Below are 27,312 nucleotides of genomic sequence, written 5' to 3'. Positions count from 1 at the left end.
ACTTAGAATGCAGCAATCAGTTTTAAATTAATGTCAACATATGTCTCTAAAAATTATAAGACAGTTTCTTTCCATGCTTAAAGTTCCCTCAGATATCTTAGTGGAAACTAATCAAAGCAGTAAGAGTTCTTCATGGACTGGACATTTTTCTGAATCTGCACCTCACTGCCACATCCCTGTGCTGTTCGCTGAAAGCCTGTATACAGCTGTGGAATAGCCCTCTGTAACCCAGCCAACCTAGTGGCTTCCGTTCTCGATCTGGCCTCGTTTCTTAAGAAGTCATCTTTGTGAGGATAAAGCTGTTTCCAAACCAAGGTTTCTTTGATTGTTTCTTCTTATTGCAAGGAAAGTTTTCGCCTGCCCTTACTCCTTGAGGAGGTGATGGCCTTGAACTTGAACGGGCTCCTCTGTTCTTTTCAACAAAGAACATAAAGCTTGCATTGCTGGTGACACGCAGATGGAACCTAGGGCGAGTTGAAACTAAGTTCCTGGTTAAGTTTCCTGTCCCTCAGACCATACTTACAGGACGGTAGTTTTAAATGATCATCTGTAAATGGAAATAAAAGCTCAAAATCTTAAGAAATATTACTTCCTGAAGCTACCTTCCAAAAAGTCAGTGATACTCTCTTTTCTCTTGTAAAAATCTTAGTCTTTTACCAAAACCCTGATGAACTCATAGGCACCACTAGGAGAGAAAGCAAAGGTGTGAACCAGCACCCACTAAAATCATCACTCTTGTACATCTGGGAGACCCTGATTCCTAGCATGACTCAGAAAACAGTGACTATAATGATCACAGAGTTGGGTCATTTCTCGAAGAGGAACAGAGTTGATAGATTGCCTCTAATAAGGGAGCAAAGTGGTGGTTAATTGCTAGATCCACCAACCCATTTCTCTTATAAACTTGATAATTATTATTAGGCTACTGTCATGAACAAAGACACATATCCCTGTCCTCCAGATCCCCTTGACCTGGTGGGAGGTTTATGTATTCTTGGTAAGGACAAGCATCAGATGCTGTGGGGATATCCCTTCACCAGGCAGGGTACGGCAGAGATGAGTCAGAAGACTAAAGGAATGGTAAATGTCCTTCTGACTATATTGCTGGTTTAGAGAAAGGCTTGTTGGGAGAGAAGAGACTGGTAAGTGAAGGTCAAGTTATGGAAGTCCCATACATTGGAACCTTACATCTGGAAAATTCTAATAGGGTAAACTCTGAAGACTTTGACTAGTTCATTTAAGCAATTAGTGTATGAACACAGCAGCTAATACCTTTATATTTTTAAAACTAATCATTTATGATGCACTATAGAGATTACACTGACCTTTGATACTTGAAGAACCTTGTGTAGAAACTGTTGACCATTGGAGTGGTAGCAAGAAAAGGAGGGTGTTGTGGAACATTAGTCAAAGATGTGATGCACTTGTTTCTGCTGTGGAACATTTGTTTAATGATGCAAAGACATGTTGCATTCTTTTATGTTGCTTTTGTTTAACTCTGTGAAGCTGTGTTACTTTGCCTGTCTTAAACACCTGATTGGTCTAATAAAGAGCTGAACAGCCAATAACTAGGCAGGAGAAAGATAGGTGGGGTTGGCAGGCAGAAAGAATAAATAAGAGGAGAAACCTGGGAAGAGAGAACCATGGGGGAGGGGACAAGGAAAAGAGAAGATAAGGAGGACATCAGGGGCCAGTCGTGGAATAAGAAGTAAAGAAAGGAACACAGAATAGAGAAAGATAAAAGCTCAGAGACAAGAGAGACAGGATAATTTAAGAAAAGCTGGTTAGAAATAGGACAAGCTAAGGCCGGGCATTCAAAAGTAGGAATAAGACTCCATGTATTTATTTGGGGTGTGGGTCCCTGCAAAGAGTAAAGAGTAATAAAGAACCAACAACAAGAGTGTAATTGTTATAGGAAGATTTGCACCTTAATACTGAAATAGATTCAAATGGGGCTAGACACACTGATGGATGGGTGAGTTGTCAGGGGAAGCAGTTTATGTGAGGCCCTGGGGTGTTCTGCAGTCTAAGAGACTCAGGAATATCACTAGAACAGAATTTTAAGTCTCATGATTCTTGAGTATTTTATTATTGTTCTGTGGTTATATAAACTCACTGCTTTGGGTAGCCTTAGTAAAGATGATCTTCAGTTGAACTGAAAACTTTGACTCCAGGGATGTGAAGCTTGCTCAGTTGAAAAAGAGCTTGTCACACAAGTGCAAGAACCTATGAGTTAAGAGACTTAACTCCCACACAAAAAGTCAGGCACAGTGGCACGCACAATCCCAGAGCTGGGAAGACAGAGACGGTCAGATCCCTAGAACTGACTGGCCAGGCAGCATAGTTGAATTGGTGAGTTCTGATTTCAGTGAGAGACCTTGACTCAGAAAATAAAGCAGAGAATGAGGGAGATGCCCAGTGTTGACCTGTGATCTACAAATGCAAAAGCACACATATGCGTGCACACATACACTTAAAATAATGTACCTGCATGCATGCCAACAAACAAAGAAGTACAGTCTTTAGTCTATATCTATTTATAGAGAAAATTCAGCTACCCAACATTCTACTGACTATCCAGGGGGTCATTTTTAGTAATAAGACTCTCTACCTTCAAATTAAGATTCTAGGCACCACTGATTAAAATAGTTGATTAAAAAACATAAGAGGAAAAAATCTGAAGACAATTTTCTTTCACTAAATTCCTCTAAAGTTCTTTTGATAAACTGCTGTAAGTTGAGTCCCTTTTGGCTTACTCATGCTGGAAACAGAGAACAATGCTTCCTCTGTAAAGAGTTCCCAATCACTCTCCAGGATCTTGCAGCGTGCCATTAGCGTTATCGCTGCTATGTAAGGAGTCCTACTTTCCTTAGATATCCTGAGTCAGTTTTCTGCTCCTGTAATCATGTCGGCTGACCTCCTCTGGAATTCCTTCTTCAGCACTCAAGTATTGATTCCAAGACATATGATGATCTTCATCTCTCAACCTCTCTCCAATTTTAGTGGTTACTAAGCTGGACTTAAAGTTATTTTAAGTTCAAGTTTGCCAATCGAAAGTAACAATACAGCCACTGTTTAGAACACAGAAGTGCACACAGTCTAAAGAATGCTTGCAGAGACACAGAGGCAAACACACGTGCAGAGGCACACATCTAAAATACAAAATTTCTGTAAGAAAGTTAAAAAGTATTTCCCTTTATTTCTACTTTATGTGTATTTTGGCCTGAGTGTATGTCTACGCACCACAGCCATACAATGCCCATGGTGTTTATGAGAAGATGTTGAATCCCCTGGTACACTTGGTACAGGCAGTTGTGAGTTTAGATATGGGTGCTGAGAATCCAACCCTGGTCCCCTGGAAGAATGGCCAGTGTTCAATCCCCTGGTACACGTGGTACAGGCAGTTGTGAGTTTAGATATGGGTGCTGAGAATCCAACCCTGGTCCCCTGGAAGAATGGCCAGTGTTCTTAAGTACCGAGCAGATGTCAAACAAACAAAAAAGATATAAAAGCCCCTGAAGAAGATGTTTTAACATCAGCTTCAAGAGGAAGTCCAATATGTAAGTCAGTATGGACTTTATTTAGGCCAGTTTTTTGGATATAGGTCACATTTCCACAGGTCTTGGCTTGAAGCTGGGCTACACAGAAGGAAAGCAGGTTGCAAGAAGTGGAAAAGTTTGAAGCAAGAATGAGAAATTTAACCCCTAACCATAGTATGCTTTTGTGGTTTTCTGCTTAGTGCTAAATTGGTTCATATATAATAATGTGCTGGTAAATATTTGCCAACTCGTCAGGCATGCCTAGAAGTAATGAGGTAAGTTCTAATTTGTGGTTTGCACGAATTTCATCAGTGTAGATGCCTCTGCCATAGCCTATTTTAAATGACTAGCTGAATGTCACTGAACAGAGTTTGTAAGAGGTGTGCAATTATATACTAAGATATTTTATTTTTACAATGCTGATTTAATAATAGGCATCATTAACCTCAGGCATGGATAATGTGAAAATTAGTATAATAATCAGAAGTGATGAGTTTTTAATACTTTTTTGAAAATATAGCCTATTTCATTAAATTTTTATAATTTAATGTGTAATAATGGGCGTGTTTAAGAACTGGTTTTCATTTAACATTTAAGGGTTAGTTCTCCTTGGAAATAACCTAAATGCCCCTCGACCAAAGAATGGATAAAGAACATGTGGTACATTTACATAATGGAGTACTTCACAGCAGAAAAAAATAATGACACCTTGAAATATGCAGGCAAATGGATGGATCTAGAAACATCATACTGAGTGAGGTAACCCAGACCCAGAAAGACATTTATCATATGGACTCACCCATAAGTGGCTTTTAGACATAAAGAAAAGCAAACCAGCCTGTAATTCACAATCCCAGAGAACCTAGACAACAATGAGGACCCTAAGAGTAGACGTACATGGATCTAATCAACATGGAAAGTAGAAAAAGACCAGATCTCCTGAGTAAATTGGGAGCATGGGGACCATAGGAGAGAGTTGAAAGTGAGGAGAGAGGAAGGGAGGGGAGCAGAGAAAAATGTAGAGCTCAATAAAATCAATAAAATTAAAAAAGAATATATGTATATAAAAACACACACACATATATATATATATATACATATATAAGTATATATATAGTTGACACAGGTGCAAACACACGTGCAGAGGCACACATCTAAAATACAAAATTTCTGTAAGAAAGTTAAAAAGTATTTCCCTTTATTTCTACTTTATGTGTATTTTGGCCTGAGTGTATGTCTACGCACCACAGCCATACAATGCCCATGGTGTTTATGAGAAGATGTTGAATCCCCTGGTACACTTGGTACAGGCAGTTGTGAGTTTAGATATGGGTGCTGAGAATCCAACCCTGGTCCCCTGGAAGAATGGCCAGTGTTCTTAAGTACCGAACAGATGTCAAACAAACAAAAAAGATATAAAAGCCCCTGAAGAAGATGTTTTAACATCAGCTTCAAGAGGAAGTCCAATATGTAAGTCAGTGTGGACTTTATTTAGGTCAGTTTTTTGGATATAGGTCACATTTCCACAGGTCTTGGCTTGAAGCTGGGCTACATAGAAGGAAAGCAGGTTTTATATATACATATATACAAAAACAATATATATATATAAACAACAAAAAGAGTTGGTTTTCTCTAGCTGATATGGGGTTCTTACAAATGTATGAGGCCCTAGGTTCCACAGCAGAAGGAAGAAAGTATGTAACTAAGTCCCTGAGGAGAGCTGCTGGGCTCTGTGCTTTGTCATGGAAGGGCTAGTGTCAAGACCCAATGTGCTGTTATCACACACTTTCCCAGAATGCCACAGTTATATTGTGCTCGTCAGGTAATTTGCGCTGGTCTTGGCTTGTGGGGCCAATCTGAAGTCAAATGGGCGACAGCTGAAGAACTTTCAGGCCTTGAGTAGGAAACCAAATTGGCTGGGAATGGAGGGCATGTTTCTACCGTAGCTGCTTCCTAATGCAGGCAACTTTGGAAGCCAAGTAAATCTCGAGATGTGCTGAACATGACCTTTAAAAAGTGATTTACTGGGTAATCTACGACCAAAAAGAGAGCCTCTGAGCTGGGTACAAGAGGCACGTCTCAAGGGTGCAGCACATATTTTTTGACAAGAGTTTTACAATCTCCAGGAAAAGCCTGGCAATAGATAGCGGCCTCAGTTTTAAGAGACAGGCAGAAGCTCTCAGGAAGTAATGACGAGTAGGAAGGCCAAAACTGCTTGATGTTTATATCAGTTGCTTTTCTTGTCACTGCCCCCAAATGCTTTACAAGAGGCAACCTAAAGAAGGGAAGATTTGGTTTATTTATGCTTTGAGAGCATGTAAGTCCATCATGGTGAGGAGGGCGTGGTCGGATTAGTTCTCTGTGGTTGTAGGGTGTGAGGTTGCTTGCTCATCTCTCAAAAGACATGGGGCAGAGAAAGAAGGCCAGCTTTCTCTTTTTCCGCTTTTTATTTCAGTTAGGGACCCCTGCTTAAACAATGGTGCCACCCACATTCAGGCCAGATCTTCGCTAATCAGATAATCCTTGAGACACACCCAGCGGAATCCGGCCCTTAATGCTCTAGGCCTTTCTTAATCCAGTCAAGTTGGCAATCAGCTTTACCCATCACAATGGTAAATCAATGTTAGATGATGATGACGCTCCAGAGCTGTACCAGAAGGCTGATAGAGCATAGGAATTAGGGCTGTAGCTTCATATGAAATTATCAAATGTGGAAAGTACCGTGGAAGACAATTAGGCAATAAATATCTTAGAAAGTAGAAAATTACAAGGGTTACAGTAGACAGTGTCTTAGAACATTTGGAGACTATGGCACGCATAAAGCTATACCTCAAATGCAGAGAATAAGCCAGTAAGTGTCAATCAATTGTAAATATCAATAAGGGGCAAGGACCAAATCATTCCTCCTAGTGGGTCCACATAGAACATGGTAGAAGGAGGGTTTCACACATGCCCAGGAGCAGCAATAGGATGGATCCCTATCAAGATAAACGGAAACCTTAGCCTACACAGACCTATCAGTGTGAGCCTGGGAGGATCCAGCAGCCTTGGGGACACAGGAACTAAACACAGGAACTAAAACAGGAACTAAAACACAGTCGATGACACGGGAGTGTATTCGTGATTTTTCTACTTCTGCGATACCACACCATGACCAAGGTGTTTGGGTTTACAGTTCCAGAAGGTTAGCATCCATCGTCATCAAGGCAGGGAGTGTGGAAGCAGGCAGGCGTGGGGCCTGGAGCAGAAGCTGAGCGTTCGCTTCTCGAACTGGAAGCAGGGAGCAGAGAAAGCGAACTAGAATGGTAGGAGTCTGTAAACTCTTACTTCCTGCCTCCAGTGGCACACTTTTTGCCTCCAGCAAAGTCACACCTCCTAAGCGGTCCCAGACGGTGCCACCAACTGGGGACCAAGCACTCAAATGCTGTAGACTATGAGCTCATTGTGTTCAAACCCCCACAGGATGCCACAAGTTTCCCTCAGAAGAGGTCAAACACTTGGGGCCGCTATCAAGTGGGCTCTCTGGACCAGACAGCCTAAAGCATTACTGGCCCAGGGAAACACAACAGGGCTAGTGCAGTATCCAAGGCACTAGTCATTAGAATAACGTCTGACTCTGGTGCCGAGTTCCCCTACACTGCTCTTACAAGAGGCTGCAATCCCAGCAAAGAAGAAGATTCCACACTCCAGTGCATGGCAGGGCCCTCCCTGCAGAGAGCCCAAGGTAGACCCAGGGGACTGCATTTTACAAACAGGTTTTAGTGACGTTGACTTACCGCCCACTCTCTGAGAAATACAATATAATTAAGCCCAGTCCCCTGCTGCTGAGACAGGTCTGCAAACACTGTGTTGAACAGGCACAGGTTTGACAGTCCCACCTGGACAGCAAGCTCCCTGTGAGAGGCAAGCTCTAGGCCTAGCTGTGACAATTAACTTGTGGCAGTTGCCTGGAAACATCTCTTCCTCTTACTTGGCTCTGGTACCTTTGATTTTTAATTCTGATGTATTCCCTTATGCTTAATACTATATATATCCTTCCAAATATTTCTTGGAAATAAATGAAAAATAACCCAGTCTTCTTCACACCTAGTCTAAAGAGAGGGCAAATGGCACTGCCGAAATATTAGTTGAGTGGCAAATTATTTTTTTTGCAAATGTATGAGAATATCTTTAAAATTAAGTTTTTAATACAAATAGGCCATTTTAAACACATGATATTTTTATATACTTAAAGCATGTGTATTTATAGCCTTTCTATAAACACTTAGCTGTTTGCATTTTTAATGTGCCTTATTAATTGAAGAGGAAGCAGTCTTACATTTCCGTCAAATGCACAGAGAATTCTTCCCTTTGTTATGCTTTTCTCACTCTTTAATCTTACGGCATTTTCAAATCCCACAAACCAAAGAGGGCTATCATCACCAGGCGAACGTGCGTGGGCTTGAAAGCTGCAAACGTTTTAAGACCTGGGCTTTTCGAGGCTTGTTTTCCCCTCATACTCAGGTTAATCAAAGCATCCTCCACAAAGCCTCCTTTCCGAGGACATCCATAAGTGACCTCATGTCGGAGCAGGCTCAGACAGGGCTTCCTCCAATCATGGCGGGTGAGTGGTCTATTTTCGGAAAGACTTGGTTCTGTCCACTTGGATGCCAATTTGGCATGTGATCACTCTAAAGCAGAGAGCTGGAGCTGTCTACACAGGATGTTTCTGTTTAAAGAACGCACACAAGGAGGAAATATTGTCTGTGTCTGGCTAAAGTGATAAAATTATTTTCTCAGCCCAGGATCTCAGCAGAGGACAGATTTGTTGATGACAATCTTTCAGAAAGCAGGGACGGGGTATCAGAAAGGCATATTTGGAAGGTCTTCAGGAATATTCTTATTTGAAATAACGGGGTACATTTTTTATTTTCTTGAGATGGCTGGTCACATTGTATTCACTGTCAGGAAGCAAGCAGATAGTAGAGAGAAAGTAGGGGGCTAGGCTATCAGCCCTCAAGACCCCCTGTCCCAGATTTGCTTCAGACAAGCGCTCCATCTAAAGACTCCAAAGCCCTCCCAAACAGCACCTTTAGCTGGGGACAAAATGTTCAAACATGTGAGCTGATAGGAAGACATGTCACACTCAGACCACAGAAACAGAGTTTGACAGATGTGAACTGTGACATCTGAAAGAGGACAATTAATATTATAATGCAGGGCCGGCAGGATGGCTCAGTGGATAACGATGCTTGCTGAGCGAGCCTGGCAACCTGAGTTCAATCCATATGAAGGCAGAAGGAGGAACCTAGCTTACCAGCCTTGTCTTTTGGTCCCCACATGCAAACCATGGCGTGTGCATCTATACACAAACAATAATACACAAGTATTTCCTGAAAGAAAAGGTATACTGCCGGATCTGCGGGGAGCCTGTGATCACCTTTCACGCCTACAACAAGGCTGGCTACGCCTCTAAGAATGAGAATCATAACCATTCACTTGGTTCAGTCTCAGGCAATGGGACTGACTGGCCAGCAGTTTAGGTTAGAGCAAAAGTCCCTCCTATAAGAAGCAGCACTGATACCCCTTTTCAGCTTAATGTGGAACCAGTGGATCTCATTGTTTACAGGGGTCATATTTAAGCTCTGTAGCGGTGCGGGGGGCGGGGGAGGGGGGGGCCGGCACAAGCCTGTGTTCTGTGGTTCTGATCACTGTGGTCTTTGGAAAGGGAGATGGGTTTCTTCTCTAAGGAGCCTTTCAAAGTGTTACTCTGCTCTGGGAAGAATGTGGACAAGGAGGCACAGCCTATTTCTTATTGCCTTTTGCTGTAGAAGGAATGGTGGGCCACTTCCCGCCGCCCACCTGGCTAGTTTTACACGCGAAATAATTACACGGAAATTGTATTCTTTTAAACACTGCCTGGCCCATTAGTTCCCACTTCTTATTGGCTAGCTCTTACATATTGATTCAACCCATTTCTAATAATCTGTATATCACCACGAGGTTGTGGCTTACCGGGAGAGATTCAGCATGTCTGACCTGGCGGCTGGCTGCATGGTGTCTGCCTCACTGCCTTCTTCCTCTCAGCATCCTGTTCTGTCTTCCCCGCCTACCTATGTTCTGACCTATCAAAGGGCCAAGGCAGTCTCTTTATTAACCAATGAAAATAACACATAGAGAGAAGACCCACCTACATCATTTTGCCAGCTGTATCAAAATAGACAAAATAGATGTTTGACTATTCATTAAAATAGAATTTTGTTAGCATTAACTGTCTTGTTTCTACCAGCAATGTGCCTGAGATCACCCCCTCTGTGTGTTTCCCAGGTTCCCCTTTCCCCATTTACTCCCCACTTAGGGGTCTGATTAAAATTCTGACATTGTATAAAATTTTACAAATTGTGTGTTATTGGAAGCCAGTTTCATTGTACTTCTCTGGTCTTGTCTAGCATGCTCCCTTCGAAGCTCCTCCATTTCCTTGGAGAGGCATCCCAAGGGATGCCCTTTGGAAAGCGGCTGAGGACATATCTACCCCACTTCATGTGGCAAAGGAAAGGAAACCATCAGGTTTCTACAGCCTCATTTCTGCTCAGGCCCAAACATGCTCAATGCTAGGGTTACCTTGGCAGGAAGCCAGGGGCACTGCTGTTGTCTTTTGCTAAAAAAAAATAATTGAACCATTTATCCCAGGGCTTGGTCTGGAAGGCTGGGTCTTCAGGCAGAGAAAAGACTGTTCAGGGAGGCCCAGTGGGGGCAGAGTCACTGAAGGAGCTGGCTGACACTCTAGCAGTAGCAAGAATAAAGTCAGCTTTGAAGGCAATAAGTGCAAAGGACCTGAGGAAAGGCACAACTACTGTTAGTATATTTCATTGCTTGTTTTCTTAAAGTATATTTCAAATGGCTAAACAAAAAGGTTTGTGTGTGTGTGTGTGTGTGTGTATGTGCACATTTGCTTGTTCAAGTGCACAGGTGTATAGGGTGTGCTTGTGTGTGTGCTCTTGGAGACCCGAGGGCAACCTCAGATGTTAATTCTTAACTGTCAACCACAAGTGTGTATGTGCGTGTAGGTGATTTATATGTGTATGTTCATGTGTGTGCGCATGTTTGTGTAATGTTGTTAGCTTTCTTTTGTTTCCCTCTTTATTTTTGGAGACAATGTCTCTCACTATATCTAGAGGTCACCAATGAAGCTAGGCTGGCGGGCAGTGATCACCAACGACCCTCCAGTGCCTCCCACACATACCCTAGTGCTAGGACTCTAGGTTGTAAGTGCGTGTCACCATGCACAGGGTTTTTTGTTTGTTTGTTTGTTTGTTTTTTGTCCCAGGTCTACAGAAAGCTAAACCTAGGCTCTCATGCTTGCAACTCACGCACTTTACAAAATGAGCTCTCTTTCCAGTCCTCACTGAAGAGTTCTGATGACCTAAACACTTTATAATATTCTTATAGTGGAAATAAGAAAGGTTACTTTAAAAAAAAAAAGACACAGACAAAAAAAAAAAAGGAAAAGGCAGCAATCTTCCCCAAAGGTATTTATGAAAGTCAATTTTTATGCATTTTGTTGTTGTTGTTTTGGTTTGGTTTGTGTCTTTTTGCCTCAAATGTTAAAGCTGTTTGATGATCCTTTTCTAGACTGGAAGAAAATCAAGGTTGACTGCCTTGCCGTGGGCAGCTGAATCACTATTCTAAAAAAAAAAATCTCTGGTCCTTTTGATGTTTGCTGTCTGCAAAAGTTCTGAGAGACGTGGGAAGGAAGAAAGAGAAGGGGAAGCGGGTTTTAAAGCAGTGTTGAGAAGCCAGACTTTACACCTCTTGTTTACTTAGATCATTCGCTGGAGGGTAAGGGTTGGGCTGCTTGTGTCGTCTCTGGGCTGCATCTTCCAACATGCCTGTAAAGTCTGGCCGCCAGCTCCAGCCTCATGGTGCAGTGTCTGTCTCAGAAGCACAGGTGCCCTCTACAGCCTCTTATCACATGGAGTTAAAGATGAGGCCCAGCTAGGAACCGGAATTGGATAGCACGGGAGCATATTTTATTAGCATGGTTTGTGTAAGTTCTATAAAGCACATCTTTTGGATTCTTAGTCATCAAAAATCTTACGTATCTTTCAAGGATTCTTCTAAAGCAATGGTTCTCAACCTTCCTAATACTACGAACCTTTAATACAGTTCCTCATGTTGTGGTGACCCCCCGACCATAAAATTATTTCCTTGCTACTTCATAACTGTAAGTTTGCTACTATATGAATTGTAATATAAATATTTGATACTAGGATGCCTGATATGGTCGTGACCCACAGGTCGAGAACCACTGTTCTAAAGCATCGTCCAACAAAACTAGCTACTCATGTTTATACATTAAAATGGACATTTACTTAAAGATTTTTAAAAACTCAAACGCATATTAATCATGAAGCTAAACGAAGTCTGCCATCAACCCATTTATGAGCTCGAGATCCACTTTGCAAATTTCCTCATGGTGCCAGGGATCACGTGGCAAGCGCTAGCTCTTGTGCGTACTTTCCAAAGTCCAGTGTTGTCCACCTGGTTGGTATTTCCCATTGCTTGCTCATGATTGACCACATACCTGGCAAGAGGAAGCTTAAGAAGGAATTACTTGGTTTATTGCACCAGGCTTTTTCTTTTCAGCCACCAGCCAGTTTCCAAATCATGACACAAAGACTTATTACTAGTTTTGAATGCTCAGCTTAGCTTAGGCACATTTTCTGACTAACTCTTTCAACTTAAATTAACCTGTTTATCTTCTGCGTTTTGTCTTGGCTTATTACCGTATATCTTACGTTCACTGCTTCTTTAGATCTGTCTGTCTGACAGCTGGCTGGCTTCTTGCCGTGGATGTGTCCTTTCTTTGTCTCCTCCTCCTCCTCCTCTTCTTCCGTTTCTTCATTTTGAGCCTAGATTTCTCCTGTTTATTGTCTCTGCCTGCTAGCCCTGCCCATGCCTTCTCTGCCTACTTATGGACCATCAGGCATAGACCAATCAGGCAGGCAAGGTGAAACAGATACAGCATAACTTTCCATAATTAAACAAACGCAGCATAAACAAAGGTGACACCTTCACACAGTGAAAGTAATATTCTACTGCATAAACAAATGTAACACAGCTTTGTCTAGTTAAAATAATATCCCACAACAGTTTACAGCTCTAAAAGCTTCAGTTCATTAGGACAGGAAAGGCGGTATCGGCAGTACTGACTCTTGACAGTGGCAGCAGGAGGGTGAAGCTGCTTGTTCACATCTGAGTGTATCGGGAAGCAGAGAGAAAGAAATACCAGCCCTTAATTCATTTTCCCTCTTGTCCCCTTTTATTCAGTTAGCAAGTTCAGCCCTTGGGATTATGCGACCCCTACTTTGAAAGGATTTTGCCTCTTCAGCTCAGCTTTTCTCGAAACACACTTACAGACACCCCCAAAGGCATGCCTCACTAGTGCCATAGGCATTTCATAATTCAGTTAAGTTGGTGATAAAATAAAATAACCACCACTTCAGGATTTTTTATTTGCTGTGTGGAAATATGACTGTTGCACATTTGTGCACATAGTGTTTTCATATGCAAGTATTTAGTAAGTGAATTATTGTATTGGCAATAAGGCTAGCAGTGATCTGCCTGGGTGATCTTTTGGCTTTCAGTTAATGATAAAGGAAAAACAGTGTGCCATTGATGCTTGTAATGCTCCTCCCCATCTTAATAAATCTGTCAGGTTTGGCTTTTGACATTCCTGATTGTTCAAAGAAATCAGTGATGTGGGATTGCCCTCTGTATGCTGTGATTGCCATTAATAAATAAAGAAACTGCTTTGGACCCATAGCAGGACAGAACTTAGGGAAAACTAAGCTGAATGCTGGGAGAAAGGAGGTGGAGTCAGGGAAAAGCCATGTAGCCCTGCTGGAGCCAGACGGAACTTTAGCTTGTAAGCCACAGCCACATGGCAATACCCAGATTAATAGAAATGGGCTAAATTAATACGTAAGAGTTAGCAAATAAAAAGCTAGAGCTAATGGGTCAAGCAGTGATTTAATTAATTAAATTAAATTTAATTGTTTCTGTGTGATTATTTTGGTTCTGGGTGGCTGGGACAAATAAGCAGCCTCCTTACTACAAATCAGATAAGAGGTTTGTTCTCCTTCACTCCCTCTTCTCTTCCAGCTCCTCAAGTGACTAAATATCCTACAAAGCAATACTTATTTATAGGTATAATGGGAGGTATATGGTTACCGTATATATAATTTGTCACCCCTCCTTCCTGGGGCAGCTGATGGGATGTCTTGCATTGCGATTTCACTTCATTCGCCATTCGTTCTGTCTCCCATTCAGTGGTGCTTTTCTTTGTTTCCTGTACGTTGTTGGCCATTGGCGGTACCAAGGAAATGAAGCCACAGCCCCCGTGCGAAGGAAATGTAATATAGCAATGAAGAAAGGCATAAAGCTATAGTACATGCCTGTGAGTGAGTGTGTGAAAACTCCTGCTGGCTCATAACAAGCAAGTAGCATTCCCCAAACTGGATTCTGGTGACAAATTTTCTGCTGTCAAACAAATTTGGACAATAAGCACATTAAGCCTTCCTCTTGAAGGTTCCTTATATATGCCACCAAAGTATTGTAGATAATTAGAGCCACTCTTCTGTGAAGACACCTTTTTACAGCACTCTCGGCTTTCCAATACTCGCTTGAACACACGTATCGCAATCCACATGTTCATATGCTGTGGCATATTTACATCCCTTGAGTCATCAGTTTGGGAAATGAACCAGTAGGTGCCATATCTGTGTACTGCTTGGTTCTGGGATCCCCGAGGGCCAATGAGGAGATGAAGAAACGACACATGTATAGACACAGAAAAGGGGTCTGGACTCTGTGATGGAGAAGCCACAGCACCCTGGAAACACAGCATATTTGTTATATACATTTAAATAGGGAGGCAGAGTTGTTCTAAACAGCTCAACAAGAAGATGGCATCGCTCACAGAAATAAACAAGGAAGCAAGGTTATTCTGTATGACTGTACTAGCAGGCGGGTTTAGCTGATCTTGGTAGAGGCAATCTCCACAGGGAAAGGGTTTTCAGGCCATAAACATCCGGGGAGAAAGCTAGGGCAGAAGTTTTCTACACTCAACATGAGTACACAGGCCAGCAAAAAGCTTGGCCATCATCCTTCTCAGCTCCCGCGGGGGAAGCCTTTTCCACACCCGAGGAACTCAGACATTGGAGTCCTTGACATGTCCCTGCCCATGTAAAACAATACACATTCACTCAGGACTTAACTCACTCCCTAAAAGTTACTAACTACCTCAGCTGGTGGTATGATATTCTATTAAAGAGATTAAAAGATACACATTCTCTTTCTTCATAAATAAAACCTTTATTAATCAGGACTTCCCCACCGCCCCAGACAACTGACAGAGCTTCACATAAACTAGCCGAGACAGAAAAGCATGGAAGCCCAGCATTTGGTCTTATTTCAGAGAGTCAACAGCTGTCTTACGTCCCTCCAACCCTCTTCTCCCTTTTCCAGCAGCTGGCTGTGTATGGACACAGATTTCCTCCATGTGGAGGGGTTGGGCATTAGGAAAAGGAGGAGGACTGATTACAAGTAGCTCCAGATTCAGATCTTCCTAGCATAGTGTCCTCAGAGAGGAAAGATTTCCATTTTTGGTATCCACAATATAAATTGCAAAGATTCTGATTGTCTTAACTGAAGTCATATACTCACCCAGAGCCAACCACAGTGGTCATCTCTATTTTATTATTATTAATTATTATTATTATGCATATCTGACCACAGGTACATCCTTATTCTCAGGAAGTGGAGGAATTCTCTGAATTAATCCCTCAACAGACATGCAAGGGATGAGGAGATGCAATTCACCAGGAGAGAATTGATAGTTGGTGAGGCATTGGTTACTTTTCTGTTGCCGTGTTAAGACACTGTAACCAAGACAATTTAAAGAAGAGAGAATTTATTATTTGGGGTTTACAGTTGCAGAGAGTTAGAATCTGGCAAAGTAAAAGTATCAGGTACCAGGCAAGTGGCTAGCATCTGAGAGCTCACATCGGGAACCACATCCAGAAGGTAGAAAACACACTGGGAATGGTACAAGTGTTTTAGAATCACAGAGCCCACTCCTACTAGCATACTCCCTCTGACAAGGCCACACCTCCTAATCCTTCCCAAATAGTTCTGCCAACTGGGGACCACGTATTTAAACAGAGGAGCCTATGTGGGACGTTCTCATTTAAACCATCACAATGACCAACACAACTTAATGAATAGTTTATTTTGCCTATTGGTTCCAGAGGGAGAAGAGTCCCTCTTGGTGGGAAAGCGTGGCAGCAAGCAGTAGACATAGCAGCTGGAACCCAGGAAACTAGCTCGGGGCTCACATCCTCAACCAGGAGCACAAAACAAAGAAAACAATGTGGAAATAGAGCCAGGCTTCAAGCTCTCAAAGATTCCCCTCCCCCAATCAGTGGCAATTTCCCCCCAGCAAGACTGTTCCTTCTAAACCTCTCCAAATAGCCCCACCAACTGGGGACTACATAGTCAAATACTTGAGCCTCTGGGAGGCAATTCTCAACCACCACAGTAAATGCTAGAGAGATTCAAAACAACAGATGTCTACCACAGTGCGGTTTAATTATTAACGTCTCGATTTGGCCATAATAGGCAGTTGGCTCTGGTTTTCAATTTCTGTTAGAAGGAGAAGACTAAAAAGTCAACTATTTTAATATTTAAATTGTTATTTTTAGAAGACATCTCTAACTTACAAGGCAGTTTCTAGCCAATAAATCCAAAGAGAAAGTCACCTCAGTCATTTTCCTGAGCATATCCAAGACTTTCTTGGCCCCAAGATGTCACATTGCTCAAAGTAATACATTCTGTGAGTGATTTCTTAGATTCTTAAGTAGCTAAAATCAATCTACTATGAATATTTTAGGTTGAAAGTTTTTACATTCATGTTGTAAGGTATTATTAGCAGTACAAACTTAACTGTCTGTCCTCAGCTATAGTGATCTCCAAATAACTGTTTATACAGACTCTTGACTCTACTCAAGACACATGTGACTTACCCCTAAGGAGCTGTAAATAGGCCTTGTGGGTTTCTGTTTAGACTTGCCGTGAGTTTGTTCCGTCAGGTATATGAACTCTGCTCACTGCACTGAGCCCTCAGTGTAACACAGCTATTCTTGAAGGATTTGTCTGAGAATAATCCTGAACTTACAGAAGAAAGATAAAAAAGATCAAAAGATTTATTTACAGCTTCAAAGGAGAGGTAAGTCCAACGTTTTTAGTGAGCTGCCTACATTTGGAGTCCAGATTCTGAGTCTTTTTTAATTGAGAAAATAAAGAAGATTCATGCTGGGACCTTGGGTGGACAGATGCAAAGGAGTTAGTGGTAGAGTTTGTGGGGAGCAGCCAGAAAGAGGGGACACATTCCAAGAGAGAGGTGGCCATCAGTTTGGGCAGTGCCAACAGGTCTCATAGGAAGAGACTCTGAAAGAGACCCCGGAGTGTACAATTTGAAGCCTGTGGTGACATTGAAGAGAGTCATTTCCAGGGAGCGGAATGAGCAGACCCCAGACTGTTGCCAGTATGAACCAAACTAAGAAAGTATCTCACACAGAGAATCGAGCTCTTTCAATTACAAAATGGTTCTGTAGAAAGAATAAGGAAAGGAAAAGGAAGGATGGCGTCAGACAAGAGAGTCAGAGCCAAGAGACACATTTCTCGCCCCACCTGAAGAAGTTGTGTGGACAGGAGAAGACCATGAATGGTATGGCTGGAGATGGAGACTGAAGCAAAAGCAAGGAAGAGGTCCGTTTTCGGAGTGTGATACTAGCAACAACCGCTAAGCTTATGGGAATGAGATCCTGGGCTCATGGAAAGGATGTGAGAAGATGAAACTTGGCAAGGTCGTCAGGACAAGGCATGAGAAAGGAAGGCCAAAGGCCTTTTTCCAGCGAAGCAGGCCTGAGGTTTTCTCTGCTCAGGAGGGGAATTACTTACGTATGAACTAAGGAGGGTGAATGCCAAAACAGATGGAGTACAGAAAATGGTCATGGGATGCGCTGAATATGCTGTAAAGCTTTCAGTCAATGTATAATACATTCAACAAAGAATTCGGGCTGGGAATTGGCATGGTGACTGTCCAAAGGAAAAAAGGAAAGATAATCAATGGATTTTGGTGGCTGTGGGACTTTGATTCAAAAGCCAGGAAGAAAACGTAATAAAACCTGATCACATCTGGAAGAAAAGCTAGAGGAAGAATTAAATAGTGTAAACTTTAGGACAGAGAGGCTTAGCCCCCATGTCTGGTACACAGTGCCCAATGAACAATGTTGAGAAATGCAAATGTTGCTTAGCTGGAGCTGCAGGTAGGGGAAGATTAACTAGGAGCAAGCAGGAAGCTGCTAGGAAGTCCTTAAGAATGAGTCCCCAGAGCCGTGCAGTCTGCAGTCTTTCTCAGCAGCTACAGGGAGCTGAGAGATTGGCATCAGCAGCAGCATCTCTCATGGCAACAGTCATAACGGATGCTAAGCTCCAAGGGGGCCTAAGGAAGCAGGTTGGAGAAAAGGGATGACCACTGGGCAAGAAAGGGCTGTTGGTTGCAGTCTCAAATATCTGCCAGTGGTGGATATGACCCGGACAGCCAGTATGGAAGCCCAAGAACCACGGTAGAGAGAGAGCCATGGAACTGTAAAGTCAGTGGGGAAATCTCTGTAAGTGTCACAGGGGATCAAAGCAACCATCTCCCCTGGGTACCCTCTGTTTCAGGGGCCGCCACAGAAGTATTGCCACCAAGAAACTGAAGACAACTGTAGACAGGAGAAATTATAAGTGGGGTCGTGTGGTCTGCTCCAGGGAGGGGTATTTTATTGTCAACTGTGTTAACATTTCTGGTACATAACTAGGGGGGAATATCGTCTTTTGGTCAGTTTTATTATTACTTTAAAATCTCTGCAGATACCACAGTTTATATTCCCTACTCCCACTTATTATATTGTTGGCAATGAGTTGTGTAGGAAAAACATTGAGGATATGTAAAGATCTAGAATGGATTACAGAAAGTCACGTAGGAGCAGTTAGGGATGGGTTTAGAACAACGGCAGAAGTGGCTTGTTGGGTTAACGTGGGGAAAAGACAAATGTGACATCTGCAACACCCTTCCTGGGCCTGCCTAGTTTCACCTTATCCTACTTGCTCTCAGTCCTGCATTCCCAGGTCAAGTTCGTATTCCATCTGAAGGTGGCGTATCTGGCTTAGAACCTATTATAACCCACAGGAAATGGACCTCACTTTCATTTGTGGGTTTTGCTGCTGGTGATAAGACACCCATCTGTTTGCGGCTCAAAGGTCTATCCCCAGGGCGAACAGCCCATGCCTCCTCTTTCAGGTGGATATGCTTTGACTTCCTTCCTTCTGCTTCGAATTCACTGAGCAGACTAAATAGGAGCCTGAGGTTTTCAGCTGTCATCGAGATATGTTTCGTTCATCTGAGGGAAAAACAAGCTTTGTCACAACCGCTTTAAGACTGCCCATCAACGATACCGCTCCAAGCCTGAGGAGGCTGTGGTCACCCCGGGAGTCTGCCACCCATATGTTTTGGAGACACAGGCAGGTAGGAGAGGGCAGGGTTGGATGCCAACAGCACCATCAGAAATTTCTAGTCTGGAATAGACCCAAAGCATGTAACTGTGATGTATAAGCACACAGACAGAAATAAGCCCTGCCGAGGTAGTAATTCGTACCTGGTTTTGCCTTGATAACAATAGTCAGGTAAAGTCCCTTTAATGTATATATTTATCTATGTTGCAGTTCTCAGAATGTGGTCCCCAGGCCAGCAGCATTCGTATCATTCAGAAATAAACTGAAAATGCTGACTGCAGGCCCCACTCCGTTTCTTTAAGCCAGAGGCCCAGGGGTAGAGGCAGCCAGCTGCCCAGGCTCCAGGTAGCTAAGCTCAGGCTAAACTGCCGGGCATTGTCCCCAACCTGGGCTCTTCTTGTTCATGAGCATCGCTGGGAGAATGTCTAACCAAGTATTAGTGCTTGGACCCCACCAGTAGGATTCAATGGAATTTGTAGTGTCCTGGCATCTGCTTTTGGTAAGTTCCAGTGGTTCTAATTATGGTTACAGCTAAAAACCATTGTCCCATAGTGATCCAAGAACTGGGTCTCCAACCCAGGATGTGAGCATCCAAAACTAACTTATTGAGAACCATTTGATCATGACCAGAGTGATGTGGGATTCCCCTCTGTATGCTATAAATGCTTTATTGCTATTGGTTAATAAAGAAGCTGCTTTTGGCCAATGGCTTAACAGAATATTATAGCCAGGCTGGAAGAGACAGAGAGGGAGAAAGAGTAGGCGGAGTCAGGGAGACACCATGTAGCTGCCAGAGGAGACAGACATGCTGGACCTTTGCCAGTAGGCCACAACTTCGTGGTGATGCACAGATGAATAGAAATGGGCTCATTTAAGATATAAGAGTTAGCCAGAAATACTCTTAAGCTACTGGCCAAAACAGTATTGTAAATAATATAGTTTCTGAGAAATTATTTCGGGTCTTAGCAGCTGGGAAGCGAACAAGCAGCCTCTGTCAACACCAGAGTGTGGACTTAGTCATCTGTACACAAAGCAAACCACGAGTCATGTAAAGCATCATAGTGTGGGAATGTTTCTTTTCGTTTTCTCTACTGCTGATCCCAGGCACCTGAAGTAATGTTTGTCATCAAAGAGGTGGGCAGATAGCAATGTTGATTAACTGCGTTGATATTGAGCCAGAAACTGGGCTCTAGGAGTCTCACAAATGAACAAGCTGGAAGTATGGACTCTGGGGCTGGCCTGGTTCATCCATTCCTGCTGGTTCTGCAGACCTGCTCTGAGTCCTCTTTGTCCTCGCCTCAGGTACATCTGTCCCATCTGTCACCGCCTCAAGTCAGTACTCACAGAACTCTTTGCGATGATCCGTCTCTGCTGATGCTCTCCCCAGAGCTGAGTGGAGTCAATTTCCCCTTCCGTGGGTCTGGAGGGGTGAAGCATGGCAGTGTGATCCGGGGTTCCCATGTTTGCTCTGGACAGACTCTGATTCGGAAGGTGATGGCTCCTGGCTCACCTCCTCTGTTTCTATTTACACACTGTTCCCTGGGCACCCAACAGCTAATGGGAGGCTCTCCTCCATTTGATGGGAAGAATCATCTTCTGAGCGAGGTTTGAATCCAGAACGGATTTCCCAACAGGCAAAACCCCATTCCCCACAACGCAACTGCTGTGGTCCCTCTGGCAGGGAGACCTCGGCAGGTACCTGTTTAACACTGTCATGTTGAGTGTTCAGGTTCATGGCTTCACCTCTATGAAGGAAGTTTATTTACAAACAGAGTTGACTTCAGCAGAGCAAATCATGTCCCCAGTACATGGGAGTGGGAAGTTCAGTGTTGGCTGTTGTACCCTAACTGAAACTCCATTGCTTTGGTCTATTTTACCTACTGCTTATGTTGTCCTGTGAGAATATTCTTGTTTCTTAGTTGAAGTGCTTGTCCCTGTGTGCCCTTCTCGGCAAAGTCTTCCCTGCTTGTTTGCCATAACCGTTTAGACTGCAGTTAGCTCATGATTCCAGTCAAGAGGAAGACCTAGATTTTTTTATATAAGTCTGCCTAGATCTTCCTGAGGGCTCACTGACACCAGGCGTTGCTGCACCATGAGGTCCACTCACTCCTTAGAGTGCAGTCCATATTCAAGTCTCCTCAATGACGCGCAGATTCTCTATTCCTCCATGAAATCTTACCACCCCTCAAGCCTCCCAAAGGCCAGGAAGCTTAAAGTCCTTCTCCGATTATTGTTAATGCCTGGCCTGACTTGGCAGCAGCTGTTGCTTGTGAGCGAACAATATGATGCTCTCCTCCCCCAAGAGAAGTTGCAAATGCCTCTTCGGCAGCGCGTTCCACCTTTGTGGACGCAGGGAGCGTAAAATAGAGTGAGAAATGAACGCGAGGCTCCTGTTTGGGGATTCAGTGCACAGCTTAGAAACTATTGCGTTTAGCCATTTCCTGACATTGACTTTCATAGCAACAGTTTAATTTGGAGAAAATCTGCTACCTCAAATGACTGAAAGTATTTATGTGGAAAATTTTCCAAATGATTGGCTTTACTGTGTTGCCATTTTCTTTCCCCATGAATATGTGAGTGTTTGGCCTTCTCCCAAGAGTTCTTTTCTGCTTCACTTCTCTTCAGGAAAAGGCGGTTTGCTATCCAGAGCACAAGCAGCGTCAGGGGTCTTCCTCTTGTACGCAAAGCCTTGTTCGCGTTTAAGCCACAGCATCTGTAAAAATTGAGAATCACAGTGTTGCCCGTGCCCTTGGATAACCTTGAGAAAATTCCCTTTGGAGCTGGGCCTCGGCAGCCAGCTGTGCTTTCTGCAGCCACGCCCTGTGCCCGCCTTCCACCTGAATCCCTCTTACTCAAAGGTTTTGCCCTCCGCCCCTCCTTCTTCCTTTCCCTCTAAGTCCTCAGCCACCTCACTGTTGTCTGCTCTGGCCAACATCACCAACGACTCCCCCATAATTCAATGCAGTAATAGCTTTGGATTATAATAAATCTTTCTCTAGCATTTGACATTTTTGATCTCATTTTTCTTACCTTCTGGGGACTGTTTTTTCCCCTTATTTCCTTAGTTTCTGCTTTCTTCCTTTCTTAGGTGTTGTTTCCTTGGAAATCAGTCCTAACCTATTTCTATTTTCTTCCTTTTTTAATTTTAACTTTATTTATTCACATTTTTTTTAACCTATGCGTACTCTTCATGTATACCTGCATGCCAGAAGCGGACATCAGATCCTACTATAGATAACTCTGAGTCACCATGTGGTTGCTGGGAATTGCACTCAGGACCTCTGAAAGAGCGGTCAGTGTTTTCTCTTCCTCACAAAGCCCCACAGTGTGGCTAGCTCACCCCTTCAGCCTGAGTCCATGCTGCCCTGCATCTTGCCACATTTGTATTGAATCTTTCTGGATCTCTTTTCAGTTCCTCAGGTCCGCCATGACTTCTCATCTCTGGGCTTTCTTCTTCCTAGTCTACTCTTTCTGTTTTCTCCCTCTTGGCTAGAAACGATTCCTCTTTTGAGTCTCAGGTTCAGAGTACTCCTAAGATGGGCTCCCAAGTCTGGCAAAGGTCCCTCCCCCATGACTTCTGCCTCATTGTCCCATCAAAGCACTCCCCAGCCCCCATCTCACAGCTGCCCCATCTTGAAACTTCTATTGTAGCGTCTGTTGTGCAAAGACCCACGTGTCTCAGCCATGTTGACTGGTCACTGCATATGCCTGATGCAATATTTGATTCATGGCTGGCACTAGGCTCAATAAATACCTATTAAGTGAAAAATGAGCCTCAAAAATGAACTGAAAGTCAGCCTTCTTCAAGATACGGGAATAAATAAATGCCGAAGTCTCATTTGCAGTTTCTCCCTCACTAGTCAAGCTCCCCTGGCAGAACCGACTATTACTCTCCCACAAAGCAGACACAAACTTTGTTGCAGACAAAGCAACCTATATGTCCCACAGGACAAGAAACTTCCCAAGGTTCTGAGAATTAGCATATGGTAATTGTCAAGTCCCAGGGTATCTTTTAATTGAACCTTCAGAGAAGTTCACTTAGCTGGTACTCAGTGCAACTGAGGAGAACCTCATTAAGGAGGTTGGGTTGTGTCACATCTTAGTGAAAACGGAGAGAATGGGAAACACAGTTTCCTACATGGAGGCAGGGGAGCTGGGGAGCCTGCTGAGCTGCGGTTCTTGCGTCCACAGGTTCCGTTGGTACTGACCCCTGACACAGAAGAGAGCCATAGTATGGCCATGCCCTTCAGAGAAGGCTGGGATTGCCCTGCGCAGATTCCGTTGTCCCTTTCCTGTTTCACAGGCTTTCCTTCTGACCCCTCCCTGCACTTCTCCGTTGTTGCCGGTTCCTGAGCAAGCAGACTGTCAGGAGCACCCCTCCCCTCCCGGGGCACATCTGAGGAAACGGCATGGCAGCCAGGCTCAGTCCACCACAGCTTGCCTGTCCCTCTCGGCTACCATTTACTTACTCTGTCCCATGCTCTCTGGGTCTAGGATAAGACAAAAAGGGTGCCCATTCTTGTGCGCCAGTCCCACGCTTACTGTCACATCCTCACGGCCCAGCTCAAATGTTCCTCCTCCACGAGGCTTTTGTTACAACCTGAGCAATACCTCCAACAAGTGGCCATCTCTCTTTTCTCCACCTCCAGGGGACCATATTTGTACCTCCTTGCAAATTCCTCGTTCGACTCTTAGGCATGCCTTGTGTCTAGCTTAAGATACCAGCATCTAAGACTTTTTCTCAGCATGCCCGCACCGTCTAGCACAGCGGATGTTTAGGGGCAATTGGTGTAGGAGGAGAACTCTAGGGAGGAAGACTTCGCAGAGGTTAATTGCAGGGGGTGGGAGGCTGGAGGCTAGGCTTGGGTGCTGAGAGCCGTCATTCTGGGTTGTGTCTCCGCTCTGCTGCTTAATCAGCATAAGACTTTGGACAAATTGCACCATTTGTCTGCGCCTCCATTTCTGTATCTCTAAAAGACAAAATTATACCTACAAAATTATACCCCTACCTATGATTGTTGTGGAGTCTAAAAAAGAAATCATAAAGCACTTAGTGCAAGACCTTTGCCTCACACATACTCAGCGAATATCAGAGCCTACAGATTCAAGGTCTAGCGAAAATGCCGCTGTAGAAAATACGGGTGGGTATACTAGGGGCAAAGGGCCTTTGTGCCTAAATGACAAAGCAAGCTAAAGCTAAGCTGTCCCCGAGAGAAGGACCAGCATAGCCCAATCCTCCTGAGAGCCCAGGTGCCTGCTTTGTGAAATGGTAAAATCTCATCTCTGAAAGTCAGTAGAATCCTTCTGACACGAAGACAGCAATAATGGAGGCTAGAGGCGCGGAGAAGGCTAGGTGAGCTCATGGCCCGGAGCTGTGTTTTAAGGCACCATGTTTTAATGTGGGATGATTTGGAAGGAGATGGAAAATGAATGGTGAAGGGGGAAAGTCATGTTTTTGCTGCCATCTACAGATGTCAGGGTGCAATGTTTAAGGCTTTTTAAAAACATGCCCACAAGCCCACTTCACTGAACCACACTACATGTCAAGTGTAGTTTAAGTAATAGTAACCTAAATAATTGAAGCACATTATTACAGTAATTTATTTGCCCTGCTTTCGAAAAGTATGAGCGTTTAGTCAGGAATACAGTCTTTCTAACCCCTCAAGTTGTGTTCAAGCTTGTCCTCAGAAGGCTGGGCCGTCACTCAGGGTCGGGTGGCTGTTGCTCAGGGCGCTGTAGCTGTAGCTTTGGCGGCTCGCGGTCGGGGTCAGCGCTTAAAATGGTGGCCGCGCACACCGAGTCCAGCTGGATTTCACTCCAAGCTTTCCCGTATCTCTCTGGTTACTAGGATCACGGTCAATTGCCTCTCACTGTTTGGATCTGAGAAATCAAAACAAGTGAAATCAACCCGTGGGGGTGATGTCCCCCTGAGATCACTCCTGTCTGTGTACTGTGTGAGTTATTTATGGCACACCTGCCTGTCCTGTGTCTCTTTCCCAAAGGGTTAAATATAGACAAGAATTATTGGAGAAGCGTTTGATGGAGAGGAAAAAAGTGGCCCTTCAAGAAGCTCAGGAAGAGGAAGAGCGAGAGAGGCGGCTGGAAGCCCTTCGGAAACAGGTGTTTTTGATTTGGAAATCTTTTACTCTGTTAATGTTTCTAAGTGTGCTAATGATATTATTACTGGGACTCGGTTCATGACATCTGCTATATAAAAATGTAACTTTTCCAAATTAGGACATGGTTTTCATTCCCAGGAGCCAGTTAGGTTTATGTTGAACCAGGTCCAGCTTCTTAATATATTTAAAGAAGTTTATCAGCCGCGTTTCGAAAGTTCTCCCAAGATCTAAATGCGACCCTATCTCCTCCAGTTCATTACCCACACGGTATCTGTTTGCAGCAATGAAACTGTTTCCAGTCAAAGGACTGTCCTCAAAAATGTGGTGGAACAAGATAATCCACTCTGGAGTGGGAACCATGGCTTGGAAAAATCCCACAGCCAACAAGCCTGTTAAGTACCACTTTACAAATAGCCCTTTTGTAGAGAAATAAAAGCCTCCCATTGCCCTGCCTAATAGAACTAGGCGAAAGTAGATGAAAGTAGACAGTACATGACAAACGCAGGGATTTAAGAGATTGGGAAATGTGAGGGAGTTCCTCTTGTAATTTTTCTAAACCTGAACTCCCAGGTGATTTCTTGAACTGATGGCTGCACAGCCTAGCCTGCCCAGGCAGTGGCTGTGTAGTTTCCTTTCTAAGTGAGAAGTCTTACAGAGCCATGGATGACGCTTGACCTTGGGTGTTCTTCAGCCCTGCAACAGTGGACTAAGTACTCAATGGCAGGGAAAACTTCGAGTCGTTGACCTAATCTGCCTTGGCTCCATTTCCTCATCTGGAAAATGGGAATAATAATGGCGGTACCTGCCCCATTGGCAGCGGTAATCGGAGATCAAATATGTGAGCACTTACTAACTGCAAAGCCCTGTTCCAATGCTCTCTGGTGAAGCTTGGCTTAACCTCCTCAGCATCCCTATGAGGAAAATGTTTCTAAGGCCCCCATGTTGGAACAGAGGAAAGCAAGAGGTCAGGTGCTTTCTCCAAAGTCACATAACTAGTAAGTGTCGATGGCTCTTACATCACCCTCGTCTTCAATAAAGGGGGCTGCAAAGACGAATTCAAAGTATAAGGACATAAATTCTTTGTGATAAATCTGAAAGACACCAATTATTCAATTATTAGCATATGATTACATATTATGGCTTCCTGGAGACAGACTTACTGTCACAATTACTGAATATTCTTATTACAAACATAATTTTGTTAACTACAGAGTCCATGTGGCTAGAATTCTTTCTATCCAGTAGTCCTTTGAAGGAAGACATTTTCTGTTTCCATCACCTGTAGTCAGTGTTTCCAACTGTAGTATAGGGCATTGGAGCTTGGAAGCCTATAATAATTAAACTACGTTTGACCACAGCTGTTATACTACAGCTCTTTTGACATGGCATTAACATACCATTTACTCTATGCGAATTCTTGACTCGCAGAATTAACAAGCCGGTGTTAATAACGGTGCATATGATTGACAAAATTAGTGGCTTCTTTTCATTAAGATTTGGGTCAGAGCAGTTATTTTTTACGTAGGACAATGACTTTGTGTGAAAATGACTCTGCAATTGAATTTTACAGTAGAAAGGTAACTCATTGTCTCTAATGGACCCAGGGAGTCTACTTGCAGAGTAGGAAGTTCTCCCAGCTTTTCCGATAATGAGGGCACAATCGACTTCACCTGAGAGCCTCACGGTACTGATGCTTATAACCATAGATCGATTGCTGCTGAAATGAATTTTTGTTGCTTTTTGTCATTTTCAAGTGATACAGGTTTTCCTTGTAAGATTCCATTTGATTTTTATCAGGCGAATAAATTTGTATCTGAAATCAATCACAATCGTGACTATTTAATCATTAGCAAAGAACCATGATAGTTAAATAACTCCCTTAACATGTGTTTTAACTCCTTTGCAAGTCTCTGGGACTGGCCTGGATTTAGCACACCTTTGCTCTTTCCTCTGCCATTTTATGTTTTATAACACTTCTGTAACGGTCCTGAAACAGATCTATAGTCTTACCCAGAGGCTTCTAGCTTGTGCCATGTTCTGAGTGCTGATGCGTT

At 43.5% G+C, this 27,312-nt stretch overlaps 1 protein-coding gene across 1 annotated transcript in view; it reads left to right on the top strand.

Moving 5' to 3' along the window:
* The window catches only part of Ccdc148 (coiled-coil domain containing 148), a 262,678-nt gene that overhangs the window by 230,824 nt on the left and 4,542 nt on the right, over positions 1–27,312 (top strand). The window contains exon 12 of the mRNA XM_048426217.3: positions 25,142–25,259. Within this exon, the coding sequence (XP_048282174.1) occupies positions 25,142–25,259 (118 nt within the window). The remainder of the gene's footprint in view (positions 1–25,141; positions 25,260–27,312) is intronic.

The sequence above is a fragment of the Myodes glareolus genome, chromosome 21, assembly GCF_982192425.1.
Source record: "Myodes glareolus chromosome 21, mMyoGla1.1, whole genome shotgun sequence".
NCBI lineage: Eukaryota > Metazoa > Chordata > Mammalia > Rodentia > Cricetidae > Myodes > Myodes glareolus.
This window is presented reverse-complemented; position numbering and strand designations above follow the sequence as displayed.